This window comes from Atractosteus spatula, chromosome 1, assembly GCF_055471065.1.
Source record: "Atractosteus spatula isolate fAtrSpa1 chromosome 1, fAtrSpa1.hap1, whole genome shotgun sequence".
Taxonomy (NCBI): Eukaryota; Metazoa; Chordata; class Actinopteri; order Semionotiformes; family Lepisosteidae; genus Atractosteus; species Atractosteus spatula.
Genome location: NC_142706.1, coordinates 21,433,870 through 21,453,428, shown reverse-complemented (window position 1 = coordinate 21,453,428; position 19,559 = coordinate 21,433,870). Strand labels below are relative to the sequence as shown.

At 34.8% G+C, this 19,559-nt stretch overlaps 1 protein-coding gene across 1 annotated transcript in view; it reads left to right on the top strand.

Moving 5' to 3' along the window:
* The window catches only part of ccdc171 (coiled-coil domain containing 171), a 151,870-nt gene that overhangs the window by 53,565 nt on the left and 78,746 nt on the right, over nucleotides 1-19,559 (top strand). The window contains exons 14-17 of the mRNA XM_088913737.1: nucleotides 2,290-2,457; nucleotides 8,645-8,833; nucleotides 11,520-12,021; nucleotides 12,293-12,409. Coding sequence (XP_088769863.1) covers nucleotides 2,290-2,457; nucleotides 8,645-8,833; nucleotides 11,520-12,021; nucleotides 12,293-12,409 — 976 coding nt within the window. The remainder of the gene's footprint in view (nucleotides 1-2,289; nucleotides 2,458-8,644; nucleotides 8,834-11,519; nucleotides 12,022-12,292; nucleotides 12,410-19,559) is intronic.

Genomic DNA, 19,559 nt, shown 5'->3' with positions numbered 1-19,559 from the left:
CGAAGTGATTGCCAACTGAGCTGGAGGTAGACATTCTTTCCACTTCCAGTGCACAGGGAGGTTTCAAGTCTCATCCTCTTAAATCTGTTGCAGTAGTCCTGCACATGAGTTACTGATTAAAGTTAAGAAGAATTGAATGTGGGCTAACATGTAAAGTCACTATGTATAGAGCACGGCAATTTGGTGCGCATAATTGTGAATTGGCTCTTCTTTGGATCCTTGATTTCTTTGGCTTAAGAAACCAGCTTTGGATTTTGTGCTTGAGTTCCAATAGATCAAATATGCTGTACACCAATGACCTTTCTGCATAACAGCACAGTTAATTTGAACATGAGATTCTCATCTATAATGGAAAATTATTCAGATAGGTTATGGGGAACAGTAACCTGGAAGAAAAAAAGCCCCTCTATTGCAAATACTGATATTTGACCACGTGTCCCAACTTTATATGTAAGATTTAAATATTTGTGCATATTATTGATTGGGATTGACTTCAAACAGCTGGGCAGTGTGTTAATTGATATGAATTTAATATTGTTTATCAGACTTGGGTTTTGTACAAATGATACTGATTTCTAAAACTTCTGTTGGTGTGGTAAATAGGTCAGGCATCTTCACCTTCTGTTCCTCACCTCTGAAATGTTACTTGAACCTGATTATAAGTATTTTAATAAGTTTGTATATTTTAAAGCTGCCTTAACATATAGCGGCACTCCAGCTGTCTGTTTCATGTAGCATTGAGATTCATGCGCTTTTAACAAGTAAGCAAATGACTCAATAAATGATAAATGATATTTACTGAAACTTAAGAGATAAGAATTTTGTGTGTAGTCCTTGTGTTTGCCATCAATATATAAAAAGCAGTTTACATGTGTATGATTACAAGTTTCTAAGTTGTCACCATTTTTCTAAATATAAATATAGCCTCAGAACACTTCTCATGAACTGCAGAAAATATTCCTTAAATTTTTGTTGTCCCTGGACTCATTACAAAAATGTAACAGCTGTACTATTACAGTCTCATCTTGTAAAACATCTTCAGATTAAACTGATTAATGTTCAAGGTTAAGGAAAAAAAAGATTTTGTTTTAATTAAATAATTTTGGTATCTGGACTGATGTCTAAATAATTCATTGTATATATGGTATTTAAAATATGCAGTGATTAGCAATTTAAATGTCTTCAGGGTAGCTTATAGCTTTATGTATTAAAGAAGAAAAATATGGCTGGTTTGGTAACCCATCACAGGGATATTCACTAATACAAGTTATTTAGTCCCACTGGTATCTTACACACATAAATAATGCACACTGGCTACTGTAATTTAGCTTAATTTTCTTAAATGAAAAGTAAAGAAACATGTCCGTGTTGTAAGGCTTAAAAAGTCTGTGCAGAACTCTAAGAAAAATATAATGTAAGGAAAATATTAATATTAACGCCATCATTCCACTTCTCTTGAAGTTTAATGTGAGGCCTAAAGTAAGCTTTCCAGTCTTATCTTGGCCTTTCTAATACTTTTTTAATTAAACAGTTTTCTACAGCAGCTAACAGCAGTTCCAGAATTACAGTGTAAATAGGTCAGGTTTATTAACTTACATATTTAAATTGGATTTATTACCAGCTGTTAAGGAAATGTGAAGTGTGTGAACTCCCCCAGGATACCTGTTATTGTAATGATAAGTCCTTTAGTTTTTATTTTGTCAACAACCTTCATAAGAACACACAGGTTTGTGTATGCCAAAACATTGAAGATTTTTATTTTTAAAAATTACAGTTGGGTAGAGAACGTGTATGTCCAGCTTATCTCACTGCCTTTACTGACTATTGTTAGACCTCACGTCAGTACTTTTTAGGTGTGAGTTTTTTTCTTTTCTTCTGAAAAAAACCTTTTCATTTTATATAACTTTTCCTTTTTTTCCCATTGTTTTGTTACATTGCTTTCTTAAGGCAGAATAGGTACTGTAGTAGAAAAAGATAGAATAATAATGAACAAGTGAAGCCAAAATATTGCCACTTAGACCAGTTATATCTGCCAGGTAATTTAAGATAATTAAGCATTCCTGCTTTGTTTAGTTTTCATTTATTTAAACATCATCATTAAAATAATTTCTTACATTTTCTAGTAGTGCTTTTCATCCTGAAGAATCCATAGAGCCAAGCTTGTGGCTAAACATGACTAAGGTTAAGAAAACACTGTACAACAATGGCTGCTATTTTTTCCATTGTGTCTTTGAGTACATTTTCTTTTACTTGTTTCTTTTCCTAACAACATTTGTATGTTCCTCTTAGGAGAAGCTGACCTTTCTGCACGACCTGTACCAGCGTCTGGTAGCTGGCTGTGTGTTAATAAAACAACCCCAGGGCCTGCTGGGCCGGTTCTCCTGGCCTGAGCTGTGCGCCATCCTGCAGGAACACACCGATGCCTTGACCTCTGACCTGAGCCGAGCTAATGAGAAGGTAGGCCAGTATGAGGGGCTGGGCGGCTGTGCTGGCTGGTTCCCGGCAATGACACTTGTCCTTTTCAGCTCACATCCAAGGCAAAAACTGACAAAAAAAAAAAGAGAAAAAAAAACACAAGGTTGCAGCACATTAATAATTCACCAGCATTAATTATGACTTGTCTACAGCTCAGTTTGATGCCATTGCTGAGGGCATGTAAATGTGACTGATGTCTGTATGGAGTCTCTCTTTTACCATCTTCTCTCCCTTCATGGTCCTTGCTAGTGCTACTAGCCAGTCTCAGCCATAGGGACTTAATTAACAGAAAATAAATTAAGACTGCTGATGAAGCAGTCAGAAGGGCACACAAGGAAGCCAGCTCTCAGCACCCACTATGATGTGTTTATAGTCTGTACAATAGCCCAGTGTACATGTTTGTTTTCCCTGTCAGCTGGTATAAAGAACACAGAGAAATGAGACTTCACCGTGGCCTCCGACTACTGCAGTGAGGCTGTAATTAACAGCAAGATTACAGAGCATGGATTATGACTAATTAGAGAAACGAGGGTTATTCTTTTCTTTGCTGAATGCTGTTCTCTACTTTATGACTTGGGGCCTTTTTTTTGCATTAGCTTCCATCACCACATAATTTTAATTGCAACACAAATTGAACTGTTTTGCAGGAAATGTAGCTTTTATTGACTCGAGCACAAGTTATTTCGTATTTTGAAGCTGTAGATGGCGAAAAGCTGGACTGACTGTTTGCCATTAGGGCTACAGTTTGATGGAAGTCTATAATAGAAAGCTATTCTAAGGTAAAAAAATGCATGCACTGCTGTTCCAAAGTGTTACATTATTCGGTATTGAGCAACTGAAAAAGAGTGGAGGTCAAGTAGTCTCAATGGCCACAAGACGCTCCCAATAACAGAATTAATAAAAAAAAATGGAAAGTCTTTAGCTAAATTACATCTTATGAGGTAATGTTTTTGCAAACATCTCTTCAATTAGAAAATGTTGAGGTGTGTTTTCTGTTGGCTATCATTTGTTTTTATTCTCTTTTTTTAGCACAGTAGTCAAAGCTGCATTGTTTAACTTGTGTTCTATATTTTATAATAGTTAACTTACCTTACAGTTTTGGATTTCATCCATCTGGCCTCTGGTTAATTAAAGGGAAAAAAGACTAGTATTATTTATTTTAGTATTACTGAATATGCATTTTGCAGATATTTATAATATTGATTATGTTTCTAATAATCTTAATAATAGTAAAGTAATAATAACAAATTAGGACATTTGCTATTTCTTATATGTTAGTCACATATGTAAGGTAATGTGAATAACAAAAATGAATTATAAGACAGCCCAAAGCTACAAACCAAGCACAACAGCCCCAGCAATGCCTTTAGCAATGTTGAAAATGCATTATAGTTTTGTATGAAAAAACACTCTGGGGATAATGCAATTGCCATTGAAAACAGTAGGCAGTGAAAATGTACAGTATATGAGAAAATTCCTATTAATGGGCAGCTGAAACGCATTTTATGACAACACTAACTTGATATGCAAAGAAAATGTAAGTACATATTGTGCCAGGAAAGTTATAGTTAACTTAATTACATAATTGGTAATGAATTACTAATTGGAAATGATTAACTGTTTAATAATAATGCTGCTGCATTTTAGACAGGTGTTTAGCTGTATATTTTTTTTCTGTTTTACAGAAATGTATATTTTTTTCTGCTCTTAACCTCACAATTGTCACACTTTGAATTGTGTTATTAATCCGAGAACAATCATACACTGACTTTATTTACTGCAGTGGTTTCCATTGTCAGTAGATCATGTTACAAAATAATGTTGTAAGGTGAGGTTTGATAGCTAGGCCTGCTATGTGGATTGCTTCAGTCCATCCATGATCTGCAAATTCAGGGCAGGGGTTCTTAACTGCATTTTATCTCATTCGCTGTCTGTTGAGTTTATGATGCCTCATTTGTAAACTATAGGTACATATATTTCCCATATCCTGTACTAATATTTAACACAATTCAGTTGTTATTTTGTAGTGGAATGGAAGTTGGAAGCTGAATGGCTAGGTTTACAAATATATTTTTATTGGGCACTGTTGCTTCTCACTGGATTTCATGACAACAGATCTTCGCATCCATACTTTTAAACAAAAAAGGTTTCTGCAATTTATGTGTATGATGGGTGGATTTGTATAGAGAGCATTAAGAGTCAGCCATGATCATTGTGAAGTATGGTAGAATCCCTTATCACTGTGCTGGAAGTGGTATTCAGCAACTCTTTAAAGTGTTTGTACTTTCTTTGTATCCAAATTAAAGCACAGATGGGAAAAAAAGTTTGATTAGCAAATACCTTAAACGTGAGTGCTTATTGCTATATTCTGATTGTATACAGCGGATATAACTATCTTACAGTACTCTGCTGGGTTCATCAAATAAACACACATTGTTCAAATAAATTATTAAGCTATTCAAATCAAATCAAACTTTCAAATACTTCAGCAGATAAAGAAATTAACTAGGAGGACTGATTAATTTGGGAATTGTGTACAAGGGCCTTGTTTTGACTGTGATCAAGGGATACAGAGCAATTAACAAGTTCTTTGCTTTATTCACTGTAGTATATAATGAAGGTTCTTGCACATAATTGAGTAAAAACAATTGAACATGCCTTGCAGTTAATGCATTTGTTTGGAACTGGTTTCAAAAATCACCAAAATGCATTGTAGCAGGTGGATTCCTTTTAGATTAGAAATTGGAAGGCAAGCAGAGTTTATCCTTATTAGTACTTGAACTGACCTATTATACACATTTATAAGAAGAATAACTGAATATGATATGTCACTTACCCTATTATCTTTATTATCTTTTTCCTTCTTTTCATAACAATATGAATGAATATCTGAATCCAAAATTTATTATTTTCACGCACATGCACATACTGTACGGTGTCATGCAATGATCTTAGACACTTTTGGGAGTTGATTGTTATGATTGTAAACAATTTGCTAAATATCTTCACTGATGTTTCTTATAGTACTTAGGTTTCTTTCACAAATATCTGTCTTCAACTGTTCTGTCTTCATCCAGCTTGTTCCTGCAAACCTTCTAATTTCATCTTTCAATAGATGTGTAATATCCATATAGAAAACACACATTTATGTATAATAGTATGGTGTAAAGAGCATGCAGTTGCTAGGAATTATGTGGTTGAATATTAGATTTTGCCATTTCACAACACTAAGGGGGTAAGTACTGACTTGACATTTGAGTATATTATGTAAAATTTAGCCAAGTACTTGTTTCACCCTTAGTAGAGCTCAATATCACTATATTTGACCATTTAAATGGAATTGTGTACTTCACAAGGAACACTTTTCAGGTATATGGTTTGTGTTAAGAATATGTAGTTACTCTGAATTATTTTTATGAATGTAAATAAATCCTAGTGTTAATATTTTTGTAAAGTAGTATTGAAACAGATCAGCATACTGTCTGAATTTGATGTCAGTTTAATGTACCTGTATAAGACAGTGTTTGTGTTATATTATAAAGAGGAGATATCTGTTCATGAATATAGTGGTTTGGGCATTGTTATTTTTTTCAAGCCCTAGTCTCTTTCTACCTTATGTGTCCAAATGTTAAGTAATTTTATTTTACATGTATTTACATGACTATGCATTCAACTAAAGGCTATTGGGAACCTTCACCTTGATTTACTAAAGGTTCAAACTATTAAGAAATTAAGCAAAACAACTTTACCAACAGCCATACTTTTTATACTGCACCAAAGTCACAAATCTCATGTCTTAAACTGTGCTCCAAATTTTCAATTATATATAATTATTCAGTCATCTACAACAGGTAAGCTAAAATCTTCACAGCCTTTTAAATAACCTTTATAAGGTAGCCTGTGATGGTATCCCAATAGTTACACGTACACACCTTCAGTCCCAGTGACTGCTATCTGTGACTGGGGCAATATGACAAAATATTCACTGAACAAAAGTGTCTGGACATCCTTTCTTTGATATTTTGTGTGCGCACACTTCTTTTACAGCTTCTATTGTTTTCTGTATTCTGAATTTTTTTCCTGTAATCTTTATGGAAAACTTTTTGCTTCTTCTTCAACACATGCAGTTTTGTGTTCTGCAGTTGATGTTAGTTTCTTCCTTGCAACATCAGTTTTCAAGTCTACAGTCTTTTGATGAGATCCATGTCAGGGGACTAAGTTAGCCAGTCCATATAGTAATCTTTTTTTTTCATGAATTCCTTTGTAGAATTAATAGAATGCTTAAGGTCTTTATCCATCTAGATTACAAACATCCGTCTCCAGTAAGCTTTCTAAAACTGCGTAGCATATGAAAATGCAATTTTCTTTCTTGGTGTTCAGCAGCATTTATCGATCCCTTTACAATATGAAAAGATGTCAGTGCCTGAAGTAAAACAAACCTAATTTATAACTCTGCCACCACTATGATTAACACTAGGAGGGACTTTAACTTTCTCCTCTCTAGCTCTAACATATCATGATAAAAATATATGTTGGAGTAATTTGACAATAGAATTTAGGTAAACAAATAATCATTATCAGATTCCATGAGGTATTTTCCAATTACAATTTTTACTATTAACATTTATTGGTAAAGTGCCTTTTTACTGTGTTGTTCTTAAAAAATTAGCTTTTTTTGTCCATGAATAACAATCTTTAACACAGGGGCTTGTTGAATTGCAAGCTCTTAAATTTCTTGATCTTTTCTTAATTTTTGTATCATATGTTTTGCTCTATTTTGCAGATATTGCTGGCCTGTTTGAATTATATTATTTAATGTTTTTCAGAAATCTTGCCTTTTCTTCTGAATGTGTAACTAGTTGCTGTAGTTCCAGTTTCTGTTTCTTAATAATAGCCCACACATACTGAAGCTTTTCAATAATCATAGTAATTTGGCATTTTTGTAGTAAGTCCTTCTCATTTAATATCACTGCCAGTTTGAGACTGTAGATGCACATTAGTTTTAACCATAATCATGGCAACATTTCAGCACTAATTGTATTTAGCATATTATAAAGTAATTGACTGATGATAGTCATTTTTATATATCTGTTGTTTGTTTAAAAAGTAAGTGTGGAGTTTTTTTGGAAATATATGCTAGACAAAATCTGTATACATTAAAAGTTAGTGTATGCATTGCATATGATACTGTACATAGTTTTACTTTGTACATTATTGCAGTTTGTTGAAGTTGTGTCTTTAATTTCTTAGACTGGTTTTCTTAATATTTCAGCATTAAAACAATTTATTTGATGCTGTTTAATTTATATTATGTATATATAATGCTATGGTAATTTTACCTTCAAAAAGACTTCATCACAGTGAATGAATACATAATATTTCGAAGATGCTATCCTGGAGAAGAACCTAAAAGCCTTCAACTTAAAACTTTTACATTATTTTTTTCAAAAAATTGAAACTTTAATATTATTAAACATAATAGATAGAAGAGAGAGAAACTCTTTGCATTCTAAATTTTCCCTGAGACAAATTGTCCAGCTCTTTGAGTTATTCAATTTGATGTCTGTCAGTTATACTTCAGTATACATTTTAAACACATTATAGGTGAATGTTTGATTTTTATTACCTGCTCTCTTAACACCTTTTTCATGTCTTTTTATTGTCCCACTACAGGAAAGCCCTACAAGAAGGTTTCAAAGTAGTTTTACCCAATTTGTGTCTTAAGAATATTATTCATATCACCAAATTACTTTAGGATTTGAAAGGACATACTGTATTTGTAAAGAAAAATTAAAAGTGACTAAAAAGCTTGATTAGTAAGTTTATATGACATAACAATTTCAAGAAATTTCAAAATCTAGTTTATACGGCTAGATAATAACTTTTTAAAAATGTCATTTTCATAACAATGAATAATCTGTAAACGTAAATTTACAGTGTGCTTAGTTTCACAAACATTGTTGAAAGCCTAAATGAATTAAAGAAGTTCAGAAATTTAAGAAGAAAAGTGGTAAAAATTGGTTCAACATTAGGAGAGTTGTAGGTCAAATGGATCTCTGTGCAACGAAAACTTCTGATGGTGTAATGTTGCACTTGTGGGAGCTCGAAGAATGTTCCCGCTGTCACTCTGTGGCAGAAAATATAAAGTAGCTCTCTGTTTTCTCCTAAGATATCCCACCTGGAGTGCGTCTGCCAAAACAAGAGTGAGGTTGTGAAGGAGCTCCAGCAGACTCGGGAAAACACCTTTAGTAAGCTGGCAGACCAAGTCAGAGAGAGGGAGGCCGCCTGGAAAAAGCAGAAGAAAGACCTGGAGCAGCATTACACCACTCTGATCGGGGAAGTTCATGCCAGGGCCCAGGTATAGTACAGTTTTCTTTCTGAACGGATGCTTCACTTTACAGATCTGCTCTTCTTTAAGAGCACAGCATGCCCCTTTGTTTTGGTGTTAGCTTGCATAGGAGAATCACAGAGAGCTTTGTGGATAATAATAATCAGAAACATGTGAAATAAATACATTTTGTTTTTGTCTGGCCTGAATTTGTGATAATGTGATATTGTTTTTTTAAATAGACTTTTAGCAGTTCAGAAAAGTTGTTTTTGGTACCCTTTGCCAGTGTTTTCAAATACTTTTGAAAGAGATTCCCTCAAGTAACAAATCTGGCTAATTATTCTAAAGTGAATGTTACACCAGCATGTCACATCTTGGGTTTCTGACACAGTTTGTTTTTTTTTTCAAGTTGTTCTTTATAAGCAAAGATCGTTGAGGTTTGAAACTTGGTGGCCCGTGTTATGCCATCTCTCTGCTACAATTCAAGTTCACAACAAAGTTCACATGGTTTGTGAACATGGCCATGGTTGGCCACCTCTTGAATCTGGCAAAAACAAAACACTTGAACAACTTCTCAGACGACAATGTGAGGCCAATTAAGGCAAAACTAAGTATACATAAAGTGTAAGTGAAGGCTGTGTTGTCTGTCAAAATTGTTCATGGCAAATTGCTACTCAATACAACATTGCTGTCAAAAGGTAATTAAATTTAAAGTGTGGGTAATTTACATATATTGTATATTGGTGGTTTCTGAATGTGATTGTATGACTGTAAAACAAAAGAAGACAACCATTTGAATGTTGGAAATAACTTTTGTAAATACCATATACTGTCTATAGAGTACTATTCAAAATACCAGAAGATCCTTTTGTAAATCTCTGCCTATTTAGTCCTGCATATTCCATGTGAAACTGGTCCTGTTTTCTGTTGAGTTTTGAAAAAGGTGAATAAAAAAATAGTAAAAAGTAAATGCAGGTTTGACAATTCCTTATGAATCAAAGGCATAGTTTATACCATTTTTGAAAGAAACTGGCAACCAGATTTAACTTGTCATCTACAGTGTTTCATCTCTTGATGATTCAGGTCAGTCCTGAAAGGCCCAAGAGATCTTCAACGTTTACCGATTTGCTTCGCTGGCTAAAAAAAAGATCTGCAGTGGGACTGAACACATTTGATTTTCAGTCTGCTTCACTCAAATCCTGGTAGCAGTTACAAAATGCTGCTGAAAACTAGTTGAAAAGGGAAAATAATAGGATGCTCAATGTACCAATTTTTATCCACTGTACTGGAAAAGACTAAACATTCTGTCACCTATATTGTTTTAAGGAATGGTATGTCATTGCTAACAAAGAAAAAAGCCCATGTTTTGTGGGGACATATTAGAGATATCAGTGGGACAAAGCAGTCCTCAGGAATGGTCAATCCATCAGAGTAGGGATCTGTTAACTAATGGAAATCTAAATGCAGTTCATTTCCTTTCAGCACTTTACACTCTTACTTTTGGTATACTGTATGTCACAAAAATGTTAACGGAGTAAAACTGAACTGGGATTCTATCTAGTTTGCTTTCTTTGCTTGCTTCTTATTAATAATAAATAAAACTTACAAGTTAAATGTAAGATAAATTCTTAATGAGGATAAGATTTTCAAAACAATAATATGAGACTTAGAAACTGCATTTTCTTCAGACATTGTTGCTGCCAACTATCACTAGAAGACATTATAATGACTATTGAACCCTGACATTAAAATTTGTATATCTTTTAGATCAGGGAAAATTCAGTTTGAAATGCATTTGGGACTTGGTAATGATACATATCGATTCTTTAGAATGCATTTGTGAGCAATGTCAACATGGTAACAATGAAAACTGATATGGACTTGAGGTTTGCAAAGATTCAAAATTATTTTTGGTCATACAGCTGTAAAATGCCTATTTATAATATTTGTGCAGTTTGCCCTCTAGACTTTAGAACATAAGTACCCATGTTGATGTTGCTGGCCAATTATCAATGTGTTCTAGTTTTAAAATGAAGTACTGTAGTTCTTGTGTCTTAGAGGTGCTTCTTGAACTATGTGCTGATATTGGGAAAGGCTCCATGAAACAACACAGTGGAAATATAATAGAGTAATGAAATAAACTTAATGTAAAGGAACAGTTTTTGGAGTGAAAATCCACCATTGAAGAAGGGACTACAATTTTTTGGAATTGAAAATGGGTTGAAGTTAAGTGTTTGAATTCAGAATGTTCGCACCTTCTTTGGTTAGTATGGTATTTGCATATTTAAAAATACAAATGATTATTTAAGTGACAATTTTTAAATATAAATTCAAAACCACAATGTCACTAGCAATAGACCCAGCATTATCTTTCATTGTGTGACAAGGTATGAATATTGCAAACTTTTATAATTATGTAATTAATTTTGTCATTACAATTAGACATATTGCCAGTTACATTTAGTGCCATCCATTTTTAATGAGGGTTTGAAGTATACGCTTCATGATGTCTTTTACACATCTATCACTTAAGTATTACTGTATATAGAAGTTTTCATGAAGTCCCGTGTGGCCTAAAACTTATTTTTGAGGTTATTTTGTGTGATTGTCCGAAGCTATTTGAGAAATCCGTTAAGTGATTAAAGATCTAAAGATCCATTTCAATGAGTTAGACTCATAATTCCATACTCAGTGTCCTTTCAACATCCCTTCACAGAAATGGCAGAGAGTGGCAGAGGAAAACGAGGAAAAGGTGGCTGGAATGGAGAAGATCCGGGATCAAATGGCTTTGGATCTTGCCCACTTTCAAAAGATCATGCACCAAATGCAGAGGGAGAGTGACACTCTCTTGGCTGCCTGTGCCCTACTGGCAGGAGCCCTGTACCCACTCTTCTGGCAGCTTTGTGCCCTGTCCAGCCAAAAGAATCTCTTACTGGAGCAGGTTGATGCCAGTGAGGCCTTTAAAAGTGAGATCCAGACCTTGGTGCTGGCTTTAACAGCAGAGAATGAAACCCAGCTACCGACTGAGGGCAAAAGGAAGCAGGCCAAAAGGCTTGTGTGTGCTTTCCGTAAGACTGTCATAGCTGTGATTGCAGCCAACCGCTTCCAGAAATTTGGACAGGACTCGAGGCATCTCTTCACATGGGTGCAGGGTTTCAACAGCTTCCCAGCTCTAGCTGTTTGTGCTGGAGGAGCAAAGTCAGCAGCATGTTCATCTGGTAGGTATAAGAATATAAGGGCTCTGATCTTGCCCCCTTTTGAAGAGTTTTTTAATCAAAACTTTTTTTCTGAGCAATAAATCAATTGCTTTTTCAATTTGGTGGTATGACGAAATGACGTTAGAATATCACTGACAGTTTCATAACAGTATCAAACCATTTTATATTAATCCACAGATTTTAAATATCATTGAAGTTAAACTTTTGACTTATCCATTTTCCTTGAGTACTCTGGCTAAATCAAGGGTTTATCTTGATGTGTTTGTTTTAGGGCAGGAGAAAGAAGAGCGCTGTAGCAGCCAAGCCCTGAGGTGGCTCACCAGCAGAGATTTGCTGACTATAGTTCTTAGTTGTGTGGGAGATCTACAAGATATGGTTTCAAAAACAGGTAGGCTAAGTACTTTACATATTTCTGCCTTTGGTTTTTGAACTCTTAAAAGAAACTGCTTAGTATAATTGATTTGATTTGTTTGCCAGGACAAGAAATTCTTTAAAGAACAGCAGCATCTTTCTTGTAGTTAATGATTTTCTAACAGCTTCTGACTTGGTGTCACTGTTCTTTTTGATACATTCCATTTGAATTGCACTGAGAATTATCTACTGATCATCACTGGTACGTCCCTTCTCTACATACCACACCCTCAGGGTATTCCACTGAGTTTTGTACAGGGACAGTTGCTATTTCGTATTTATGTGATGCATCTTGATTGAATTATATAACCTCATGAACTGGGCTTTCATCATTATGCTAATGACTCTTAGATTTACTCAGAAACCAAATCAAATACTACTGTTGCACTTGTGTCTGTCTGACATTAAGATACGGATACATCTGAACTTGCTTAGGTTAAACTGAGTTATCATAAGCAACATTTATGCTTATAGCTTGTTTCTCATTTCACCTCTGACGGCCACGACCACTCTAATCTCTCCGTCTGTGTTCTCAAAGACGGTTTTCCGAACTCATTCATCAGAAGGACCACCGAAACCAAAATTATTCTGCAGCTAGGATCACACATTCTACCTTCTCTTAACGACAGACTACTGTTCTTTTAAATTTTCTCCATTCATTGGACATTTCATTTCACACCTCTCTGCACCCATTCTGACTTCACACCTCTTGATTGGCCTCTCTTTCTGTCCCCTGCTCCCGCCTCTCACTCCTCCTCCCTCCTAACCATTGTTCTCCCACTACTTTACCTTTGCCTACTGCCCTGTCTCTCTCACACCTGAAGAAGGCTCCACGGCCGAAACGTTGTGTTCTCTTTCTTCTTTTTTTCAGCATGGAATAAACCTATTACTTGTTCCTTTGCAGCCTACGCATGCTGACGCAGCTACCCACCTGAACTACTTTATGCTTATAGGCTCCCCAAAACAGCTAGGGACTCACTTTAAACCTGTTTTTTACCCCTAAAAGCTGTATTGTATTATTTAGTTTGACTAATTTAGTTGATTTCATATAATCAATTTTCTGGACTTTTCCCTCCCCTTTTTTGCCATGTATTATGTGGTATCGTAGATGGCTTTGAGTTTGAAATAAAGCACTTTAAAACGTCTTAATATTATAGTCTTTTAATGCATTTTATAATCACGTTTTGCAAGGTATTGTTGCTGTTTTTGGTTGGTACTGTATTTTTAAAAATCCAGAATAAAAATATAACAAAATTAATCTTCTAATTAATCATTTAATCTTCAAACAAAGATTGTAGCAAGGACTCTTGTATTTCAGTTATGAGCTCTCTGCTGTAATTAGAATTTGTGGGCTGAAATCTGGACTACAACAGACAAACATTCTTCATTATCTGCAATAATTCATCTTTTATATAAATGTAGGTTACACGCAGAACAAAAATTAAATAGCAGGGATGATATGTTAATAGAAATAATGAATTGGTAAGACATCTTTTAATATCTTCAATTAGACGGTTAAAAAACATTGAAAATGCAAACATATTATTTCTGTGTAAGCAACAAGCAAGTTATTCACGATTACACAGTATAATGTAACATGGCGTGTGGTGTCAGTGTAGGTATACAGTAGCAGGTATAGTAGGTATTGTGCATGTGTTAAATCTTTGATTTGTGCATGGTTCTACTGGTGTTGGTGTCTGACTATTTCTGACATGAGCATTGCTGGATGAATAATTTAGTGCTTTTACAGCAATCCTTGCACTGTCAGAGTTCAGGTAGAGCACTACTTGTCTTAGCTACCTGCTGTATTGCACTCACACTGTGGGAATATGTCTCAAAGATGTGTTGCTTTGTCTGCTTGGGTGGATTTGTTTTTAATCTGCCCAGTGTTGTTCCAACCACCCCCTCCTTTAAAGTGGTCTGGGACCCCAAAAGAACATAATTCTGGTGTGTTTTAGTAATAAAAAGCACAGCACTCTCATTAATAGTTAATAGAGATTTAAAGCCAAAGGTTGAATTGTGATGTGTAAAAATCTGTCAGTTTCATCGTGGGTGTCGGGGAAAAAAAAACAACTTTGGAATGGATATTATCTGTAGAGAACAGACAAAGAATGAAACAGAATGTCTTGCATCAAAAGATCCTATCCTGTGAGTTATTTTTAAGTGAATTGTCAAAGAAAAGTTTCCTATTAGAATTCGTGGAAAATTCCAGATTTAGATATGCGATTAAAGGAACAGTTACAAAAAATGCTAAGCAGCAGAATGATTTTACAAAACTGGATTAAGGTTCCTGCTAAACAAAATGTCATGCAGCAATCATAATAGCATTCTGCAAAAGTAAAGTCATATTTATCAGAGAGGGTTTTTTTTAATCAAATAAAAGGTTCTAGCATTGCTGAGAAGGAATTACTCCAGGCTTTGGTTTCCATTTCTGACCTGCTTTCTTAATTTCACATCACTGATGTGTGATTAGGCTGAGTTCTGGAGATTGAGATGGGCTATAGGGAACATTTATTTTGTGTGCTCTTAATCACTTCTTTATCAATCTGAATGTATGTTAGGTCATTATCATGCTGGTTTGATCATTTTAGGCTAGGCTTGAGTTTCGTAGTGTAGAGAATCAGTTGTTTGGCCAAAATATCCTGGCATTGGGGCTCATGATTCCCCCTATTTTAACAGGCACTTCAGGACCTGTAGATCAAAACAGCTTCAAAACATAATAGACCCCCATATCATATTTCACAGTGGGCATGACCACCAGTCACCTTTTACATCAAATGTAAAGCTGAAGTTAGTCTAAAACACTCAGTTTTGACTTCTTCTGATCACAAGGCAGTTTGGCATTTTTGAATTAGCTATTTAGGTTCTTCACCCTCAGAAGAGGCAACCCAGCCATGAATGCTACATATTCATGCAGGTAATATTGACGGCTAAACATTTTATATCCTGAAGCTTTGCAGAGTGTATTTGAAATTTCCAACTGTTGGGTTTATGGTTTCCTTCCAAACCACTTGATTCACAGCCCATTTTGGCAAGATACACATGTATTCTGTTCCTCACAGGGTCCCTGATATACCAGGACAATTAAATTTCTTTATAATGTACACAATGGTATTAGATTAAATTTTTCTGATTTCTTTTATTGCTGTCCCCCATCATGTGGAGGTCAATGGCCACTTGCCTGCAGTACTTCATAGACCTGTTCAAACCTAAGCATGATGATTCCTGCTGCTACTAAATGTCTTCTGTATATTACCTCCTTTTATAGTGCAAGGAAAAAGGAAACTTTCTCAGCTCTCTGTATACTACTAGACGCTTCCATTATAGTTCCAAGATGCAAATTGTTAATGTTTTTGTTTAATTTTATTTAAAAATACTTAGAGGTGTGAACAAATGTGATCCTTGTATGTTCTGGAATTAATTAATTTATTTCTGACTTTGTCTTGCTCTGTGCATTTCTACAATGAAGACAGTACAATATTTTTAGATTTGTTGTAAGCAGGGCACATCCAATCTATAGCTCATTGTGTTATATTTTATCAGGATTTATGAATAAATCTGCTGGGCAGTGTAAATTATACAGGCTAGACATTTTGGACACTCATGTGAATACAGACTAAAGCTGAAGAAAAAGCTTAATAATTAATCATTATGATTATTAATGTGTTTTTGGGAAAAAAACGTGCAGGTACAGCAAAGTAAGAATTAACTAGATTGACAGTACTTTTAATTCCAGTGCAGTTATCAACTTCACTGGCCCTAACAGGAGATAAACAATTCAGGTTGCCAGGAATAGCTTTTATATTTGAAACTCAATCATAATTCTGTAACTGGGGAATATGAATGAAACAATCAAAGAAAATGAAAACTCCTGTGCCCCTGGGGCAGTTCCTGTTATCCCTTTGGCCACGGAGGTCAACATCCTGTGATTTTGGCTATTTGATTTTTCCTTAAATATTCATCTTAACCAGATTTTTTTTCAATGCTTAGATTAAAATGGGGGCTAACTAAATGCAGATCTTATTTTGGAGAAATGCACAAGAAAAAAGCAGCTGATTGCTTGTTGTTATATTTCATTTTAATGTGAAGAGATATTGAAATCTTAGAACAGAAAATGTATTTTTCAGATGTGCACTGTCTATTTTTCCTCTCGTTGGAATTTCACAGCACTCAGTCAATCTGGAGCATTAAATGAAGAGAAGTGCAATGTGAGGAAAGTCGCTCAGTTTTACTCAGAATTGGCAGTTCCTCTGAGAGATATGGCATAAGCAAAGGCATTTTTGTGCCCTCTGTGGGTCTGAAGTAAAGATCTTCTTGTCATAGCAGGTTCTTTAGGCACCAAAGTTTAAGATGTATGACTGACCTAAAAAAGCAGTTCTGCTTTAGCCAGTGACACTTAAACAAAAATGTGAAATGTTGAGTTCTGAATGCTAGCAAGAGCTGCTGTCAATTAACTGTTAGAGCCAACAGTGCTAATTGCAGGTAGCAGTAATGGTACTATATAATAAAATGTATACTTAATTTTTACAGAAATTTAAAAAACTTTTTTAAAATTGAATATATTCTGAACCTTAAACCTAAGAACAAGGAGAAACACTATTTTTTTTGTTATGTAGCTGTCCTGTAACAAATGTATCCAAGAGAAGGGAATTAAAAAATAATTTATATTCATGTTTATTAAGGTAGTAAGTTCTTTTTAATTTTTTGGTAGACAGACTTTTGGGTCTGTATATTTTACTGTCATTTAACAGTATATTTGCATTTGAATGCTATGATGTTTTTTTTTAATTTCTTTCGAATGGAATGCATGATATTTTGTGTTCAGATTAAAATTTCTATTTATAAGCATAGAATTTCCAAAATATTTCAGTACTATTAATTCATAAATCCCTTTTTAATATCAGTTTTGCTTTGTCATTAGAACAGGTTTTCATTGCTTTTCAAAACGTCTGTGTAAATTGTGACTTAATTAGGCATTGCACAGTGGCATGAGTTTTATTTTATTTATGAGTTTTGTAAGCAATTTTGAATTTCAAGTTAAACAAATGGTCTTTAATGCTTGATGGAGTTTGCTTCTTGCGTATTGAAATTTCAAGTAAGATGCTACAGTACATAAATGCTCTTATGTTCCTGTAATTTCCTCTTCCTCCATGGTATGAATTCTCCTTGCACTGAATGTAATTCTCAGTGCTGATTGCCGAACACATAATGAATGAATCCATCAATAATCACTTCAGAAGGAAACTGTATGATTATTGATTTAATATGGAGTAGAGTAGGGAGCTGTGTTAGTATGTGAGCTGCAAAAGGGAAAATATAAGATATTTCCTCTTTGAAAAGTAAGAAAAATGTTTCGGCTTCATCCTTTTCTGATACCTTCCTTTCAATTTAATGATGTTTTCATTTTTTTTCATATGTTGGCTGAAATTTGTTTACATCTCTGAATTCCAGGTGGGTTCTTAAGAATATAATTGACCAATGAGTGTCTGATGAGAGAAAGTGCGAAGACTGTGGTGCCCCTATAAAAAATTAAAAGATCATTTTGGCTAACCACAACATCAGAGGCCAGTGGACAGGGAAAAGAGGACAAGTCACCCATGGGATCCAAGAGTGGAGGAACTGCCAGAGGCTCCATTTGACTTTGAAGCAATGAGTTTAAAGGGATGTGTTCACAAATGATAGCACCCCTCCATTGAAGTGATTTCAGCAGTAGTCACTTTCAGGGCATTGCCTTGAGCTCTGGACTGATGTGCTGTCAGATCTGGACTAGTAGGGAGAAGGTCCCACTATGTGCTCTGCCACTGTTATATTGATGTTGTGACTCTGATCAATAGGTTGGCTAGGAGCTAGTTGCTGATCTTGCTGTGATGGTTTTAAAAGCTGAGAGCTGGTGAAATTAGCCTTTGCTGAGTTGTAAAGCTACTCTTGTGACTAAGGAAAATAAGGGAAAATACACTTTCATGTGCCTAATTTCATTTATGTGATGCTTCTTTAGAAGGCCATGAAAGAAGATGCTAACTGAAAAACCAAACCATAAATATAGAGAAAACGAACTGACTTTGTTCTAACTAAGTGAATCTTCCTAGGTCAAAAAGGAGCTGATACATCCTTAACAGGACTAAATATTCCACTGAGGGTTGAATATCTTTGTTTTGCCTCTTTTTTTAGCTCACATGATGAATGATTCTGCCCTGGTTTTGTTTTTCGTTGATTAATGATACATAGCTGTGGACTCTTTGCAACACATTAATAGGTTATTGATAGGTAATTTAAAAAAAATAGGTTTTTGATTTAGAAAACACGCTCACTCAAGTTTTAATTACTCTTTGCAAATGCAATGCTCAGTTATTCCTTTATTGTTAATGAAAAATAATTATAATAATGAAAGATGTTTAGATTTATTAAAAGTTCATAGTGGTAATATAGACTTAGCCCATTCCTTTATTAGTTTAGAATCACCATGTTTTTTATGTGCACTCTCGTTCACATCATTCACTCATTATTTACATGAAGCTGAAATGAATTGTCAAGAATCACACATACAGTTGTGAGAAAATGTTTGTGAACCCTTTGGAATTATCTGGATTTCTGCATGAATGGCTCCTAAAATGTGATCTGATCTTCATGTTAGTCATAATAAATAAAGACAGTCTTATTTAACAAACAACTCACACAACATTTTACATTGTCATATCTTTATTGAACAAATGGTTTAAGCAATTAAGGTCATTGTTGGAAAAAGTATGAGAACCTCTAGGATAATGACATCTTGAAAAGAGGGTAATTGGACTCAGGTATTCCACTCAATGAGTTAGGTGTTCCAATCAATTCAGGTGTGGGTTTGACCTGCACTGCCGTATAAAAAAATTACACAATTCTGGTTGCCTGCTCTTCACAACAGAATTCTGTTGAAGTGCAATATGGTCCGATCAAAAGAGATTTCAGAGGACCTCAGAAGAAGAGTTGCCGAAGCTCATAAGACTGGAAAGGGTTACAAAAGGATTTCTAAAGACTTTGGCCTCCATCAGTCCACAGACAGGCAGATAGTTTAGAAATGGAAGAAATTCAGCACCATCCTACAAAGATCAGTGCAAGGGAAATCCTCAAACAGATGACAAAGAACCTTA